The sequence below is a fragment of the Juglans regia genome, chromosome 13 (assembly GCF_001411555.2).
Source record: "Juglans regia cultivar Chandler chromosome 13, Walnut 2.0, whole genome shotgun sequence".
Lineage (NCBI taxonomy): Eukaryota > Viridiplantae > Streptophyta > Magnoliopsida > Fagales > Juglandaceae > Juglans > Juglans regia.
In genome coordinates this window covers 36,823,624-36,840,187 of record NC_049913.1, presented here as the reverse complement: position 1 = coordinate 36,840,187, position 16,564 = coordinate 36,823,624, and the positions used below count along the sequence as shown (strand labels likewise).

Here is a 16,564-nt window from a genome sequence, read left to right as displayed (position 1 = left end):
TTCTCTTTCTTTGTTACTTTTTACCATCCATCTGAAAAAAGAAAGTTTGAAACTACCTTTAGAAAGTGACTGCAGATGATTAGGTCTGCTCCAAACTCTTCTGGGTGAATTTTGCCGCTAGCTCATTATACTCAAGCTTGTATACTCGAATATTTTCAAGAAGAGTACCATTTTCTGACCCCTTCATGCTTACACCTTCACCACATTCACTGTCCTTTTCTATGAAACATGTACGTATATTACACGTGCCCACCACAACTAGATGTGACTCCACCTATCTTCTCTATTGGTGCAACTTAACTTCCTCTTAGATCCTTTCTTTGATTGACTACATAGTTGGTATCCCATATTGGTTTTTCAGTATAGTGGTCAAGTTGCAATAATTTCAGTTGTTGAAAAGGCACTGATAACAAACCGACAAAAATAGATACATTTGCTTCATCTATTTACAGTCTTGTCCAACTCTTAGAAACTCTGGTACAGAATCACTCACTACATAACTATGCTATGCACCAGTTAAAATTCAAATTGGCTGTAGATTCTTAGTTACATAAAACATCCTTAAAACTATAATATCGGAGTAGTTGAGTTACATCAAGTACTAAATCCTATTCGGATTAGCATAATTAGAACTAGATTGTGATTACTGATGGGTCGAGCCTCACATAATAACGAGATCACCCAAGATGCTCCTCTCAGATGTAAACCTTTAACTGTTTGTTACATATCATTCATGTTCCATAAAGAATCTGCCATGTCATCAGACAGCCAATCACCACCTGCCATATGGCAATCCAACAGAGAGTTCTCATAGATGCCCATTGCTGACATGGGGTCCAGGATGAGAGTCTCCATGTCGTAGCTTCTGCTGTCTATGATGTAAGAATCAGTTAAGTTTGTATGGTTGTAGGTTGTATTGCCAAAGGCATGGATAGTATCTGCTGCCTGTACAGGAACTTGAGGCTCCTCTGAAATTTTCATGGAATCTGAGCCTGAGGTATAAATAGTTTGGCTTGCGATAGAACTTGAGTTTTCATTGGGATAATTCAAAGTCGGTATCGGCTTGCTTGGTGTAGGAGATGAGGGTGAAAGCGAAGCAGCTGTTGGATTGGGTGACAGAGGAGCTGAAGAACTCTGGGAATTCATGGATGTCAATGAAGAATTAGAAGTAGGGGAAGATGTTTGCTCCATCTTCTGTAGCAATCGTGGCATCCAAAAACACTTGACTGCATCAAGAAACCTCTTGCTATTAGACTCAATATTAAGTTGCCGAGCCTGTTTTTGCACCCTTGTTCTCCAATAGTTCTTGATTTCATTGTCCGTTCTTCCAGGTAGATGTTGTGCAATCTTTGACCACCTAGGTTTTTCAAATAAACAGATATGGAAAATGCTGAGTTATTCATGAATTAACTAAAATTGTAAAAACAATAGCACAATCAACCAAAAACTCTTCTCAATACAAAGCAAGTCCAGAATACTTTGGGAAGATGATATATGTAGAAATTCACCTATTACCCCACTTGGAGTGAAGTTCAAGGATCAAGAGCTGTTCTTGTGGAGTAAGGTTCCCACGCTTAATATCAGGTTTCAAGTAATTCAGCCATCTCAATCTACAACTTTTTCCAGTCCTCTTCAGTCCTGAAAGTGAATAAAAACATTGACCCAATTCAAGCAAAGAAAAGAATAAGCTATCTCTTATTCATGTGTTAAATAATATATGTTCTTTACCTGCACATTTAGCTAATAGATTCCAACGACCTTCACCATGGCAAGCAATGTAGTGGATGAGAGTACTGTCTTCTTCAAGAGTCCAGGGACCTTTCCTTAGCTCCATATCTTCTTCATTAGGATTACGAACTTTCTTTGTACCAGCAGGCATGGCTGCTCTCCTTTTGTTTGTTTGTATGTGTCTCTCTTCTGTATCTCTGTGTGTTATGCGTGCGTGGAAGAGAGAGTATAGGGGGGGGGGGGGGGGGGGTTATATGCAAAGTTTCCCTTTCTTCCCTTTTTCGGTGTTTCAGTTAGATTTATTAAAGTAAAAGCACAAGAAGCCACAGATTTATAGAATCCGACAGGTTCAAACTACACCTTGTAATTAAGAAAAGTAATCCCCAATTTTAAGTTTTTCCCACATGCTCTACCCTTTAGAGTTGCCTGATTGAGATCGGTCCTACCCATATTATCCCTAGGCCATGAAAAATACCCATAGAGAGAACTGACCATCCTTAATTTAGTAATTCTTTTTCCCTCATGAATCAAGAGTGAAGCCTAGACACACACTAGAGCTCCATTAAATTCTAATTCAATAATAAAGCAAATCACAAGGCCATAATCTTCTGGTTTTCTCTGATTAATTAGTGGGTCCACCATGAATAAGTTACCCAAAAAATGGAGGGACCCAGCATGAATTACGTGTACTTTTCATGCATTGTAAATATTATCCATTTACTCAATGTCCGCATATTCTAGTATAAACAACTTATATTATAGGATATATTTTGAGGAATGAGGGAGAGAACTGAAAAAAGTCTTGAGAAGAGGAAGAAAGATGAGACCACTAAAATGTTTCGTCTGGGGGTAGAATTCCTTGCATTTTTGTCGTAGTGCTTGAAATCCATGTAAGACGCGTGATTGACTAGACAAATTATATTACATGATAAACTAAACAACCAAACTTGGAATTGTAGGGCATGTTCGGGAGGGGTAGGGCGGCATTGATCAGTCAAGTTACAAAATTTAATTGATTGTATGAGAGAACAGTACTGTGATGATTGGAGGAGAATGGTGCATGTTTCAAGCACAGTAAATTTTTGGGTTTGCCTTTGTGACTTTGTTTCTCCATCCCCATCAAAGGTAGAGACAAAGATCACTACTACTACCCAACAATCATGTACAGAATCCATACATCAAATTTAAATAAATCAAGAATGGTCAAAGAGAGTGCATTCTAAATTTGACTGTGCTGTAGATCATGTTGAAATTAGATTGCATGTCTGCAAAGAGGTCTCTCTCTCACACAGCTTAGCTTGGAGGTAGGAACTGAAAATTGAGAAGCGTTGTTTATCATCCTTTTAATCAGTATTCTGATCACATCATCTTTTAATGTGATATCAGATGATTGGAAAACTTTGCTTATCTTCCAATCATTTGATGACACACACGTACATATATATATATAAATATAATAAGATGATAAGAAGGTGATGATTAAGATGATGATTATAAATTGTATTTTTCCTGTAAATTACCCAAGTTAATTGGGAGGCACAGGAGTACGAGGACACTTGGAGGGACCATTGAGTGTGGCATGTGGATGATGGTGGTGGGTCTAAAGATATGGATGGCATGGGAATCAATAATTGAAGTTGCAAGCTGGGGGTTCGTACTCAGTGTGAGGGTGTCGAATCTCATGAGTCATGAGGATAGAGTATACCATATTGAGTTAAATAGTTCTATCAATGGAGAGATGCTTTGTCACTTAACACTTTTTATGGCATCTCAAAGCTACCATTGCCCACCATGTGACTTGGTTTTAGATAAAGTAAAAACGTAAATTCTTATTCATAAAATACATTCCAAGGACATGAATATGACAGAATGTTGTCGTATATGAGCTTCACATTTTTGTTTTTGTGGTGGGAGACTTCCTAGGAACTAAGCCCTATGAAAGAGAGGAGAGAAACGGAAGGTGTACGTGGGAACAAGGATGATGATGATGCCCGACTGTTTTTTGTTTGATATAAGTATATGGTAAATACTCTCACAAATTGACGTGATATAATGTGATTTGTTAGATTATAAAATTATTTTTATTATAAAAATAAATCTAACAAACTACATGAAGCCATGTCAGTTTGTAAGATTATTTTTGTGTAATCTTCTTGTGTCTTTAGCAGTACTCTATATATATATATATATGCAATAAAATCTTCAAGTTCATAATACAATATATATATATATATATATATTGGTTTGTGTTAATATAAAATGCCTTAATTTCATGTAAGCTGTGAAAATGAATAACTCTTGAGTTACTGCACTTGTTCCTTCACATAAAAAGGCAAATTAAACAGAATAATAATGTTCTTTTTTTTTAAAAAAAATAAATAAATAAAAGAAAATTAATTATATAAAGATTCTGGTTAACGTGGCAGCTTTTCCCTTGAAAGCCTATTAATTGAAAATGATCAGTACGCATGATTGTGAGAAGTTGTGTGAAGATTTAGAATGTTCTTTTGGAATCGTATAGGGAAGTAGCGTTTTGGTTCCAGAATTTTAGAGTCTAGCCATTAGATTCTAATTCTTCCTTCCCCCCATTTCCAGAAAAACGAATTGGGTTAATTTGATTTAACATTTGATTCCAAACCCCTACTGCTATTGATAGAGTACTCATATCCATGTGGGTATTATATGCCATTTTCATGTCATCATGTGCTGTCCTATGTTAACTTTTCCCCATTTTGGTCATGCTAGAATAGTGCTTTATTTGTCCCAACTGAAGGACAAAAGGAGAAGAAATCTAGAAGAGAAAGTTCATATAACTGGGTTTTATTTGGATAGCTCATCATGTTTCATATCCATTTATTATATTTCTCTCACAAGTCATAAGTAATCTTTTTTGTTTCATTTCTTTCTGTAACAATGACAAAACACTACTTTGTCAAACTTAGATAGTGTAGCAAACAGAAATGGTGGACTGGACAGGTTGAACATTAATGCCCACTTAACGCCGAATAGAATTTAGATTAATTTTGACAGCTAGTTTTAACAAATAATCGAAAGAGATAAGACAAGAGATTCGCTCAAAACACAGAGAAAACAACTCTATTTTCAATTGAAAATTATCAAAACTCTCAAAATGTCTAACTAAACCCACAAGCCAGACTAAAATAGCTATAAATCTAAAAATATCAAGATTTTACCAAAAATAGCATAATCTTAATATACACACACAAAATAAATACGTAAATAAAGAAACAATATGCCAAAAATCTTGCCAAAATTGGGATAAAAATCATTTCCTAACCGATAAACGAAATATTATCATAAAAGGCAAAAAATATTTAAAATTGGAGATTTGAAGGAGAAACAGCTGATTTTGGGCTCGAAAACAATGACCACCAAGCATAGCTGGGTGGCCACGACGTGCACATCGAAAAGAGTTTTCCAAATTGGGGTTATATACACGAATCTGATACCCATAGCTAAAGTTATGACTAAAATATCGATACGTGTTTAAAACTGTCCCAAATCAAGGAAAAGCCACTGTTTCTTGTTGTACTTGCGCTAACTTGCCGTCTCGAGATAGTTTAGCACCATCGACATGCAATCTGACAACTCAACATCATCTGACTCGGATCCCTCTACATAACCATTTCGCAACATTACCTCTTTGCCACAATAGTTCATTGGCCCATGTTTTACATTTTACCAATAAGAATAATGGTATTTGTGTATCTATTTCACAACTAACTAATAGGATAGTACTTATCATTTCATAAAAGATTTTAAATTTCTTGTATTTGGATTTCGGGTTTTATATAATGCCCCTCTATTTTAAAACATACTTGTAAAAAATATTGTATATGCATCACTACTCTTCAAGAATTGATAGCTACATTCTCAACACAAGGATCTGTAAGAACGATTATTTAATACTTAATTTCATAAGTTTGTCTTGTTGATAAAGTGATAAAAATTACATGATAAAGCTGCTTAAGTGAATGAATTATTTAACAAAAAATGAATTAAGCACTTAATTATGTATTGATTTTTAATACTTGACTCAATGTTAAATTCTTATTAATATCCTAAATTTTATTCTGATAATTTACTTATGTTGCAGGCATTGTGGAAAAGATATTAAAATTATATGGGTATTATTGGAAGTACCTAATGCCAGCAACAAAAGAAATGCACAGCTGCAGCAGATCAAAACGCGCAGCAGAGGTGAAACGCGGGAGTTGAAATTCATTGCTGGGGCTGAACTCAAAACGCAAGAGGCGAAGGAATGAAACGCAGGCGAGCTGAACTCAAAACGCGCTGGGCGAAGGCATGAAACGCGGAAGATGCAGCAGTGAAACGAAACGCACAGCAGCAAGGCCTGGTGGGCAGAGACGTGCGCACTGCAGAGAGATGAAATGCACGAACGTGGGCTGGGCTGCAGAGAAGAAACGCGTAGTCTGTTTGAGGCAAAGGAGAGATATAAAACGAAAAATAATTTTCGTGCGCCGGAGTTTTTTTCATTTTAGTATTTTCCGCAAGTTTTCTTCCGCAGATATTTTTTTCTTTCAGAATTATATTCGTTCGACAGCTTCGTCTTCCTCATCAATTTATTTTTTTCAGTTCATTTTATTTTCCGCAAGTTTGTATGCTTTTAAGTTTCGGATTTCAGCACATTTGTGGGATACAGTATATTTTTATTCAGTAACTTTCATTTGAAACAGTATATGATGATGTTAGATTTTAATTTTCTTGAGCATTTTGTTAATCTAGAGATGATAGGCTAGATTTTTAGCTTGGAATTCAATGAGTAACCCGTGACTATTTGGGACTGGATTTACTTCAATATTTAGTGCTTTTGATGATTAACTTGATGGATTATATCTCAATGTGCATCTAGAAAATATTAGAGTTCTTTGTTCTTGGTTTAGATCAATTGTAGACGTAAAGGCACAATTGATACTTGAACAAGTAACATGACTTTAATGTTTTTCTTTCACTTTCTATGATTGTTATATAATTTGTCAAGTAGTTTTATTAGAATAAAATTGTGGTTCATTGCTATATTATCCGACTATGATTTCTAGGAATGAGAGAATGGTTGAAAGAAAATGAAAAGAGAAGTAAATCCATCACCAAATTAGTTGGTGAAAATTGCATCCCAAGTGTTTGTTTAATTGTTTCTTACAGGTTTAAGTCAACTTCCATACGATTTCTTTAATTCCCTTTAATCTTAGCAATTTTAGAAAAATAGATTCTCTTTTATTTTCAGTTTTACTTATGCTTGAACGTCCCGACAATTTCACTCATAATTCATTCTACACTCCTTTAGTAAATATCCACATTTAGGTGTAAATATTATTAGTGGTTAAGTTTAGGAATTTATTTCTCTTTGCTTATTATTTTAAATTTTCGTGTCACTCCAAACGGTAATATGTGGTCTTGCGAAAATGAAATGTTTGCTAAATTCTCATTGTCCCTGTGAATTCGATCTTGGGATTTACCCTTGTATTATTTTGACAGCTTCTACGCTTGGAAGTCGAAATTAAAAGCTGATCACTTGTTACCCACTAGTAAAGTTTTTGTAGGATGTCATGGTTCCATGTCCCTCAAAAAGTAAAATGGTGCCCATTGGAACACAATGCTTTGAGGCCTGAAGCTTAGATTGAGGCTTAGATCAAGTAAGTAGACAAGAAAGAAAGGAACCCTTGAAAAAAAATGCAAGGAACCCTTGAAAGTAATGAGGCTGTTTATTAATACTTAGCTGATATGGAAACATTAGTGAAAAACAAAATGAAGAAAGTCTTGGGAAAAAAAAAAAAACTAACAACTAAAGATTCCATTTCTAGTGGTCGATTGTCATAAAATGTCTCCCAATTACTCAGTTCCCGTCTCATTTGGAACTTTTGCATTTCCTTCTTGTGTTTATTGGATATAGGTTGTGTCAAAAAAATAGAATCTAGAGGTCAATATATATATATATGAACATATATAGCTTCTAAAAACAAATTTCATAATAATGCAAAACTCTCTTTATAATCACATAACCATGATCAATTCCAAGCCAAATCTTCAACTTCATCCATTATGTCAATTGAGATCATTTCTAAATTTTTTTCTCTATTCAAAATGGATAGTCTAAGGCTGCGTTTGGTTCTCAAACTCAGTTGAGCTCAGCTGAATTCAGTCTAACTATAAACTAAGTTTAACATCCAAACACCTAACTTTCAAATTACTAAACTCATTCCAACTCAAAACACGTAAGACCCACAAATTTTTTCAACTTAAAATATCTTTACACGTGAGAACAACAATCTTTTTCAATTTCTCATAAAAAGTACTAAACTCATCTTAACATTCAAACAAATTTTAAACTCAGTTTAGACGGGTCCTACATAACTCCATCCACTACTCAACTCACTATTATTTATAAAGAACTCAATTCAGCTGAACTCAACTCAATATCCAAATGCAGCCTAATTCATCAACAGATAAATAGAGGATTATGGTTGTATCGCATTTAATATTTCATGTATGATAAATATTCTACGAGTAGTGCTACATGTACTTATATTTTTACTTATAATTTTACTTATAAGACTCATTTTGTTTTTTTTTTTTAATTCAAATTTTGAAATTCAAATTTCATGATTTTCAGCATATCAATAACTAATATTTGGAGACGTAAATTTTTTATAAATTCTTTTGAGTACATTTATCATTTTCTAAATAATGTCGACCTCACATGAATGTTTAATGTTTTATCTTTGTTTGAAATAGAAAGAGAAATTAAAGGGAAGATAGTTGCTTCTACAATTTTCTTATAATAGTAATCTATATACTTCCAAAAAAAAAATCTATATATAATAAGCCCGTGGACAAAGTAGATCAGGCCCAATCATACGGGGCCGATACATAAGGCCTAGGCCTTTAGGGCAATCTCACTGTATATATGTACAGTCAATGACAAAATAGAATAGAAAAAAGTTGAAGGCGGAAAAGAACAGTTAGGACAGTTACATGAATCCTAACGCCAATGCTTCGGCTCCTCCGCCCCGACACCACATGTCGCAGTTGCACGCATCTTCACTTGCCCACCACTCACACGTGGCGATTTCTGCCTCACGTTTCAAGCCTGCGTGGTTCCATCTCCGCCGTGCGTCGGCTGCTTTTCCCTCGACTCGTCCCCTCTTGCAGCTATGCGTACGACCACGCCTCTCCGTCAGAAGCTGCAGCGCACTCCCATTTCTGGATCTCAAAGGTGGCCAAGGGTACCCCACAACTCTCTCTCTCTCTCTCTCGTCTTTAATTGGAGCTTTTTTGCGGCATTTCTTAAAGATATTTTTTGTTAAATTTCATCAACAATTCGGTTTTTCGTTAAACATACTTCGCTAAATTGCTTTGCAATTATTGGGTTACTTTGGAGAATGGGTGTGTTCTATGAAGTTGAGCTCAAAGTTCGTGATTACGAGTTGGATCAGTATGGAGTAGTCAACAATGCTGTCTATGCAAGTTACTGCCAGCACGGTGAGACGGTTTCTGTACGATTCGTGTTGAAAATATGCAATTTTGGCTGCTTCTTTTGGTTGCGAACATAACTATGTGGAAGTTTTCTTATAACTGGTATTGTGTACGGTAGTTTTTGCAATTGATTGTTATGTTCCGTGTCGATGAGGCATGCATTGATTGAAATTAATTAGGAGTCTTGATGCTGTCATATTCCTTATTAAAGTTATGAGATTGCTAAAACTGAAAGTGCATATATATGAATGCATAAAACCGCTGGGTGAATTAGTTCCAAATTGTTATACTTGCAATTCCTATGTGACAGCTGAATAATTGCACCAAATTTTTTTTTCCTCTCTCTCTGGACAAAAACTCTTGGCTTGAAAAGGTTCTTTCCAGGGTCTGTGAATGACTTGAATGACATAGGAGATGTTCCGAGAAATATTTTTGCGTGTTTTGTGGTGGGCTTGAGGGCTGAAAGTTGAAGGTTGAAGACTAGGGGTTACGGGACAATGTCTTTATGCTTTTTATAAAGAATTGGGTTTGGAAAGACTTGGTGAATTGGATCAAAGGACTACAATAAAGATGAATGTTCAGAGCTGTGAACAATTCTATGAATTATTGACATGGACTATGGCCACGATAAAAAAGAAGAAAAAAGGAAAGAAATCTAGATATTAAGCCTTCCATAAGTCATCACACTTAATTTAATTATTAAACTTAGAAGTATGAGAAACTTTTTTACATATTCCAGCTCTTAACTTCTACTAAAGCCTATAACTTCTATTTCAGTCAATAAACAAGTTTTTATTTGGATTGGACAAAAGTACACATAAAAATCCATAAACAAAAGAATATTTTTCTATTAATAATTTGAACAAAAAAAAGAATGAGCACTACTGTATCCCACGACTAGTAGTTATAGAATTATGAAACGTCAATGACTCTAGATAAATGAAATATAGGAAAAGGATGAAATATTACTACTTAATTGACTATTGTGGCATTCATTCTTGGAGCAAAAGGTTTTAGGCTCCAAAGAGGATGTTTCTCGTCTAACCATGCAGTATCACACCATCATTGGAAAAGCTTGATTACTTTCAAAAGTTCACCCCCCTCCTTTTCATTCCACTATACCTCAAACTGGATGCTGACCATGAATAAAGGGTGCAATACGATTTCTTGTGAGCATTTGTGTTGCAAATATAACTTGAAAGCAGCTCTTCTACTTTTTGTAGCATTCATGACCGTTTAACATCTTTTGATTTGCTAAAAATTGATGACTTGTCATGTGATACAATAATCAGGTCGTCATGAACTTTTGGAAAGGATTGGCATCAGTGCTGATGCTGTTGCCCGCACAGGGGATGCATTAGCACTGTCAGAATTGTCCCTCAAATTCCTTGCACCTCTAAGAGTATGTCTTTGATCTTTACAGCACGCTAAACCTTTTATCTACATACCTATCCCAATGTAAATGTCAGTCTAGCTAGTGATATATTAGCTTAAGATGTTTTTGCAAAGAAGAATGGTTTCTAATAGCCTTGAAACCGTAATCTGCTTGGTATGATGCATGGAGCACTGTGCTTTTACCATTAAAAAATGTCCAAGTAATTCCTTTTGGAAGTAGCTAGAATCTATAGTTTTGCAAGTCTAAAAAAATATTAGCCTAGAGCTGGGAAAGCGGTACTTCTTTGGTATTAAAAATTTAAGTTGACATTGCTGAGTGTGGGGCATTGTTATAGGCATACTTTGTTTTGCATCTCTTAGATAAGCCCTAAAATTAGTAGTTATTTCACAAAATTGCATTTCACTTGATTGAAGGATTAGTGAGTGCCTAGCCCTTCTGCTTGCTGCAGTTAGTGATCACTAGGATTAGGTCTTGATACTTTATAGCTGAAGGTCATAACCATATTGATATGAGTTTTATTATATATATATATATATCATGGTGTTTCCTGTGCATCTAGAGTGGTGACAGATTCGTTGTAAAGGTGAGGGTCTCTGGCTCTTCGGCTGCTCGGCTATACTTTGAACACTTCATCTTCAAACTGCCAAGTCAAGAGGTTTGTTATTGTAGTCCTTAGGGACCAAAATTCTAAACCACTTGAAGGTAGATTCCCAGTAACTTTTGATATGTTTATGCAGCCTATTTTGGAAGCAAAGGCTACCGCAGTTTGGCTTGACAAAAACTATCGTCCTGTCCGTATTCCATCAGAGATGAGGTCTAAATTTGTTCAATTTATGCGCCATGAGGATTCTAACTAATTTTACTGGACACTCGATACTTAGAAAGAATTTCAGGTGTGAGGACCCATTGGTGTATGTATTATCTGCTTGTTTATTCATGTTTTTCCCTTGTAAAAAGGAGGGAAAAAGCTTCTAGCCACAAATTACAATTCAGCAAAGAAATTTGTTCAGCTTGAAAAAGAACTATTCTTTTCTATAGGATTTCATCATGTCTGTGCAGTTCATTTGTTTCTGTCTGATGCAAACAATTTTCTTCTGCAATGATTTGAAGAAGTGAGAGTCTATGAAATCTTTCTGGCTTTCTGAAACCCTTTATTCTAAGAGGCCTTGTAACATGCTTCAAAATAATGAGCAAGACAGCTGGGGGCTTCCAAATCGATCTAGTTCTTGTTTCTGTGTGAAGATGGTTCAAAATAATCATAAGCAATATTCTTGATTTGATCAGATTACGATAGAAACCCTCCCCTGAAATCATTTTTATCCCATGGCTTCGACCCAATACCTTCCCTTTTAATTTTTATTTTGATTTCTTGATGTTTTGTTTTTGTTTTTTTAAATAGGTTTTGGCGAATTAGGGTACTTTACTCAACTAAGGTCACGCCCCGGCCTTCAAAATTTCTTCAGCCCTGAATCATTAGAATTCGCATGTTTAGCTCACATGCCTTGAAAGAAATTCTATGAAATGAAATAAGATCGGACATCAAACTAGATTTTATGTGGGTAAGATGGAGTCACCCAAAAAAAGAAAACAGTAAAATTGTTGCAAAATGAATCAGATTGATGACCAAAGGAACTCAAGTCCATAAATGAAAGCCTTTTAAGTCGAATTGGTATAAAGCCCTGGTGAAGCTTAGGCCATTCACCTTGTACTTGTAGCATGCAACAGTGCAACTCATGATGAAGTTTTGTCACCTCAGCCATACAAGGGAAATCAGTGAGTCTCTTTTGAAGTTTTGAAACTGTGAGTCTGGGCAATGAGTTTCAGCATCCTGCAGCCCAAAAGCTTTTGATTTTTGCGCATTATAATTTCAATATTACAGATGAAAAAAATTAATACAATCTAAAAATATAAAAGTGGGTAGCACATCATTTTTTCTTTTTTTTTTTCAAATAAGTAATTAACTTTAGTCAAGGGACATTATATTATATAAACTATATATAAAATCCAATCTTAATTGGTGTTTTTGTCTGTCACTATCAATAAATAAATCTCCCTATAAATAGGTGCCAAGAAACAGTACCTCTACAATACACGGTTGTTGATTTACCAACGTCATTACTAGTTACCATGGTTTATCTTCTACTACAAAGACAAGACTGGAAAACACAAAACTACGTCAAGCCAACATAATTAGTGAAAAGCATCAGGACTAACTCTAGAAAATGCAGAAAGATGAGTAGCAACTAACAACTTTACCAAGTGCATAAAATCTAGGAATTAAGAGATGCAGCAATCCATAAAATCTAATCTCGTTTAGTTACGCAATTTAGATGAGATAAGATGAGATGTTTTGTTGAAAGTTGAATAAAATATTATTATAATATTATTTTTATTTTAGAATTTAAAAATATTGAATTGTTTATTATATTTTGTATGAAAGTTTGAAAAGATTATAATAATTATATGAGATAAAGATAAAATGAAATAGTTTAGTTTTGTACTGCTCTGTACAACCAGCAAAACTGAATATATATATATATATATATAAAAACACAATGTTACGTATATATACTCATGTCATATAACTGAGATAACCTGCTATATATATATGGTGGCCAGTTTCAGAATTCAATCCAAGATTCCGGGCCTCCACTAGCATCTTGTTTTCATGCTTCTAGATGACGGATTCAGTCACAAGCTAGATGCATGGTCTTCATGCCCACAGATAAAAATAAATAAATAAATACTTCGGCTAGCTGCTTGACGCCCACAGACGTACAATATATGCATGTTTAGTCAAGATTTAGGGATATGATACGTTGTGTTTTCCATCTCGATCGTCGTTTAATGATTTTTCATTTTCCGGAGGATCAGTTTTCTTTCACGTTACGTTAGCTGCCCATTTCTTTTCTATATATATACTGTCATGTCAACGATATTGGGACGTACACCTACATGAAATTTTTTTATTACTTAGTAACATGCATGTTGAATAAAATGAATATATATGTATATATGTATGTATGTATATTAGTAATTAAGACGGCCGGTGCAGGTTGCAGATGAGTATTTAAGGTGAGGGTCTATTGAGCTAGGGAGCTAACGTAACACCTTTGTCATATTAATCCAAATGGATATCAAAAAACCAAACAGACAACGCGTGATGTCTAGCTCTACTTTGACTCGTAGTTGGTTTGATTGAGAAATCATTATATATGGTTATGCGCATCGGAAAAGAATTTAGAAGGATTAGTGGGTGACCACAACACGCTACTACAAAAAGCTGAGGGAAGAACTGCAAGACGGAGAGAGAGAGAGAGAGAGAGAGAGAGAGATATGGATAATGAGGCGGAGAGAAAGAGCAATAGTACTGGGAAGAAGAAGGTGATGGTGGCAATAGATGAGAGCGAGTGTAGCCGCTGCGCTCTCCAGTGGGCACTGGACAACCTTCGCGAAACCATTGCCAATTCCGACCTTCTCATCTTTACCGTGCAGCCCATCGTTGACTTCGGTTACGCTTATGCTTCCACTCTCGGTGCTGCGCGTACGTTTCTCTGATCATCTCTCTCTCTCTCTCCGATTTTCTAATACTCATGCTTGTTCCATATATATATTTCTGATTTTCTTGGTACTACAGATCACATATATATTATACAGATGGGGTTTCTTTTCTTTTCTTTTCTTTGTCACCCTCTCTCCTATTTGCAGCTCCGGAGTTGATGAGATCTATCCAAGAAAATCACCAGAAGATTGCATCAGCTTTGTTAGAGAAGGCTAAGGAGATGTGCGCTAACCACGGGGTACTGTTTTCTCTAGAATTTGCATATTATTAGACATGAACAATCAGTAGCCTCAATCCTAATCTGCTAATTTTATATTGGATTCGCAATTCGGACAAAAGCTCTCAGCTCTAAATGTGTGGTGGTTTAGTTGCTGTCAAATCCAATTCAGATCTTATAAAGAGTTAATCCCAACTCCACTTATCTGATTAAACGGATTGGACTATTCAAATCCTAAGGGCTAATTTCATTTCGGGTTCGTAGATCTTATAAAAAATTGTCAAGACTCTACTCCTCTATCCCACTATAGGTGATATTCTTTCCCTTTTGGGCTGTCTAATTAAATGGGTGAAAACATATTCATCTATTTACCTTCTAGATTATCCATAGCTTGGAACGTACTTTTTTGCAGATTGAATCCATTTTTTAAGACATACATATCAAACCATTTTAGGAAGATTGGCATGCGTTCCATTGTTGAACTTTCATCTATTAATTTGGGGCAGTAGGCTGGGGTAATATTCTTTGGTTCCTTGTTACAGATCATACCTGCAGAAATGGTGACAGAAGTTGGGGATCCTAAAGAGGCAATATGTGCAACAGTTGAGAAGCTCAATATTCAATTACTTGTATTGGGCAGCCATAGTCGTGGAGTTATTAAAAGGTTGGTAGCCAAGAGTTATTACTCGTTTATTTTCAGTTTATGTATTTACTTTTTATTTTCAAACTGTCCTTTTCACGAGTATTGCATGTTGTTTTCAATGGTGGAGGAGGCTTTGTTGCAAAAACCAGAAAATAATAGTGGTAAACCAGACTAGATCGGTTTTATTTTTTTTAAAATTGGTCAAAATTAGTCTGGTTCTCTTTTTTCTTTTTTTAAAACCGGATCGGACTAACCGGACCGGTTCATATATATATATTATAATTTTTTATATTGTATATAATTTTTATATATAATATATAATTATAGATAAAATAGTTTTGTATTATATGATAAATTACTAATTAATATAATATTAAATTTTAAAATCTCATATCACTATTGTCTATTGTATTAACAGTTATACTAATACTATATAGTGCGTATTAAAATTTATATTAATACTATATCATTATATATTATAATATACTATAATATATCATTACATTATAATATATACTATAATATACTATATAATATAGTATATTAAAACCAAAAAATCAGACCTAACCGGAACCGACCGAATTCCGTAAAATCGAAAATGTCAGTTTAGAGAAATAACCGGTGCGGAATCACCTTACACCCCTAGTTCCATACAAATATGTAGCTGAAAGTCAATTTGTTAAAATTGAGTAAAAAGGCCAAATGCTTAAGCCAAACGAGGATGCTCTAAAAAAAATGAGAACTTTTTTCTTATATAAAAAAAATGAGAATTTTCTTGATTATTTATATATTTATTTACTTATATGTTGGCATGTCTTGATTGTGTCCAAGAATACATGTTGTCATTCTATCATGGGTAACGATATCTTTACACCTCTTTTATTATTAGTTTACTATTCAATTATTTTTTTTTATTTTAATCTGGATTAAAAATTTCAGAACTTGACATTTTTGCATAATCTAAAAATAAATAATTTCAATCAACCAATATAATTATGTAAATTAATTAAAAATAAAAAGTTACGTTGGTTGATTAAATTTTTTTTTTATTTAGATTATAGAAGAAGATAATGTTATGAAATTTTAATCCAAATCCAAATAGCAAAACGCGAACAAAAAAAAAAAGCGGAATAATTCATTAAACATATTGAATTACTAACGCTAGTTTGTTGGGTACAGGGCTTTTCTGGGAAGCGTCAGCAATTACTGTGTTCATAATGCCAAGTGCCCAGTTCTTGTCGTTAAAAAACCAGTTTAAAAGACTGGGCTGTAAATCGTTACCCACCTGCTTTGAAATTGAAAATTGTAATTCTCTGTTGAAATGCTTTCTGGCACAATAAAAGAGAATTACGCCTTGTAAAGAATTATGCTGTGTTAATTGATTTGCACTTGGTTGTTGTATAGCACAAGCTCTTTCTCCCAAAATTGATTTTGGGACATTGCCGTCTCATGTTTAGATCTAATCAGATTGATACATATTGTTCTTCATCTCAAATTCTATTA

The 16,564-nt window shown here is 34.6% G+C and overlaps 3 protein-coding genes across 3 annotated transcripts; 2 read left to right on the top strand and 1 right to left on the bottom strand.

Annotated features, from left to right (window-relative positions):
• Window positions 1-404: 404 nt before the first annotated feature.
• LOC108984049 (transcription factor MYB62-like) lies at window positions 405-2,027 on the bottom strand. The gene is made up of 3 exons (XM_018955878.2): window positions 1,729-2,027; window positions 1,509-1,638; window positions 405-1,357 (listed from the first exon to the last, which is right to left on the bottom strand). Exons 1-3 carry the CDS (start codon window positions 1,877-1,879, stop codon window positions 721-723), a joined length of 918 nt encoding a protein of 305 aa, XP_018811423.1. The 5' UTR covers window positions 1,880-2,027; the 3' UTR covers window positions 405-720.
• Window positions 2,028-8,700: 6,673 nt separating this feature from the next.
• Window positions 8,701-11,697, top strand: LOC108980114 (acyl-acyl carrier protein thioesterase ATL3, chloroplastic-like). The gene is made up of 5 exons (XM_018950943.2): window positions 8,701-8,993; window positions 9,149-9,249; window positions 10,536-10,645; window positions 11,199-11,294; window positions 11,377-11,697. The coding sequence occupies exons 1-5, from the start codon at window positions 8,743-8,745 to the stop codon at window positions 11,494-11,496; spliced, it is 678 nt and encodes a 225-aa protein (XP_018806488.2). The 5' UTR covers window positions 8,701-8,742; the 3' UTR covers window positions 11,497-11,697.
• Window positions 11,698-13,866: 2,169 nt separating this feature from the next.
• LOC108980115 (universal stress protein A-like protein) lies at window positions 13,867-16,552 on the top strand. The gene is made up of 4 exons (XM_018950944.2): window positions 13,867-14,183; window positions 14,348-14,439; window positions 14,961-15,082; window positions 16,241-16,552. The coding sequence occupies exons 1-4, from the start codon at window positions 13,976-13,978 to the stop codon at window positions 16,317-16,319; spliced, it is 501 nt and encodes a 166-aa protein (XP_018806489.1). The 5' UTR covers window positions 13,867-13,975; the 3' UTR covers window positions 16,320-16,552.
• Window positions 16,553-16,564: the final 12 nt, after the last annotated feature.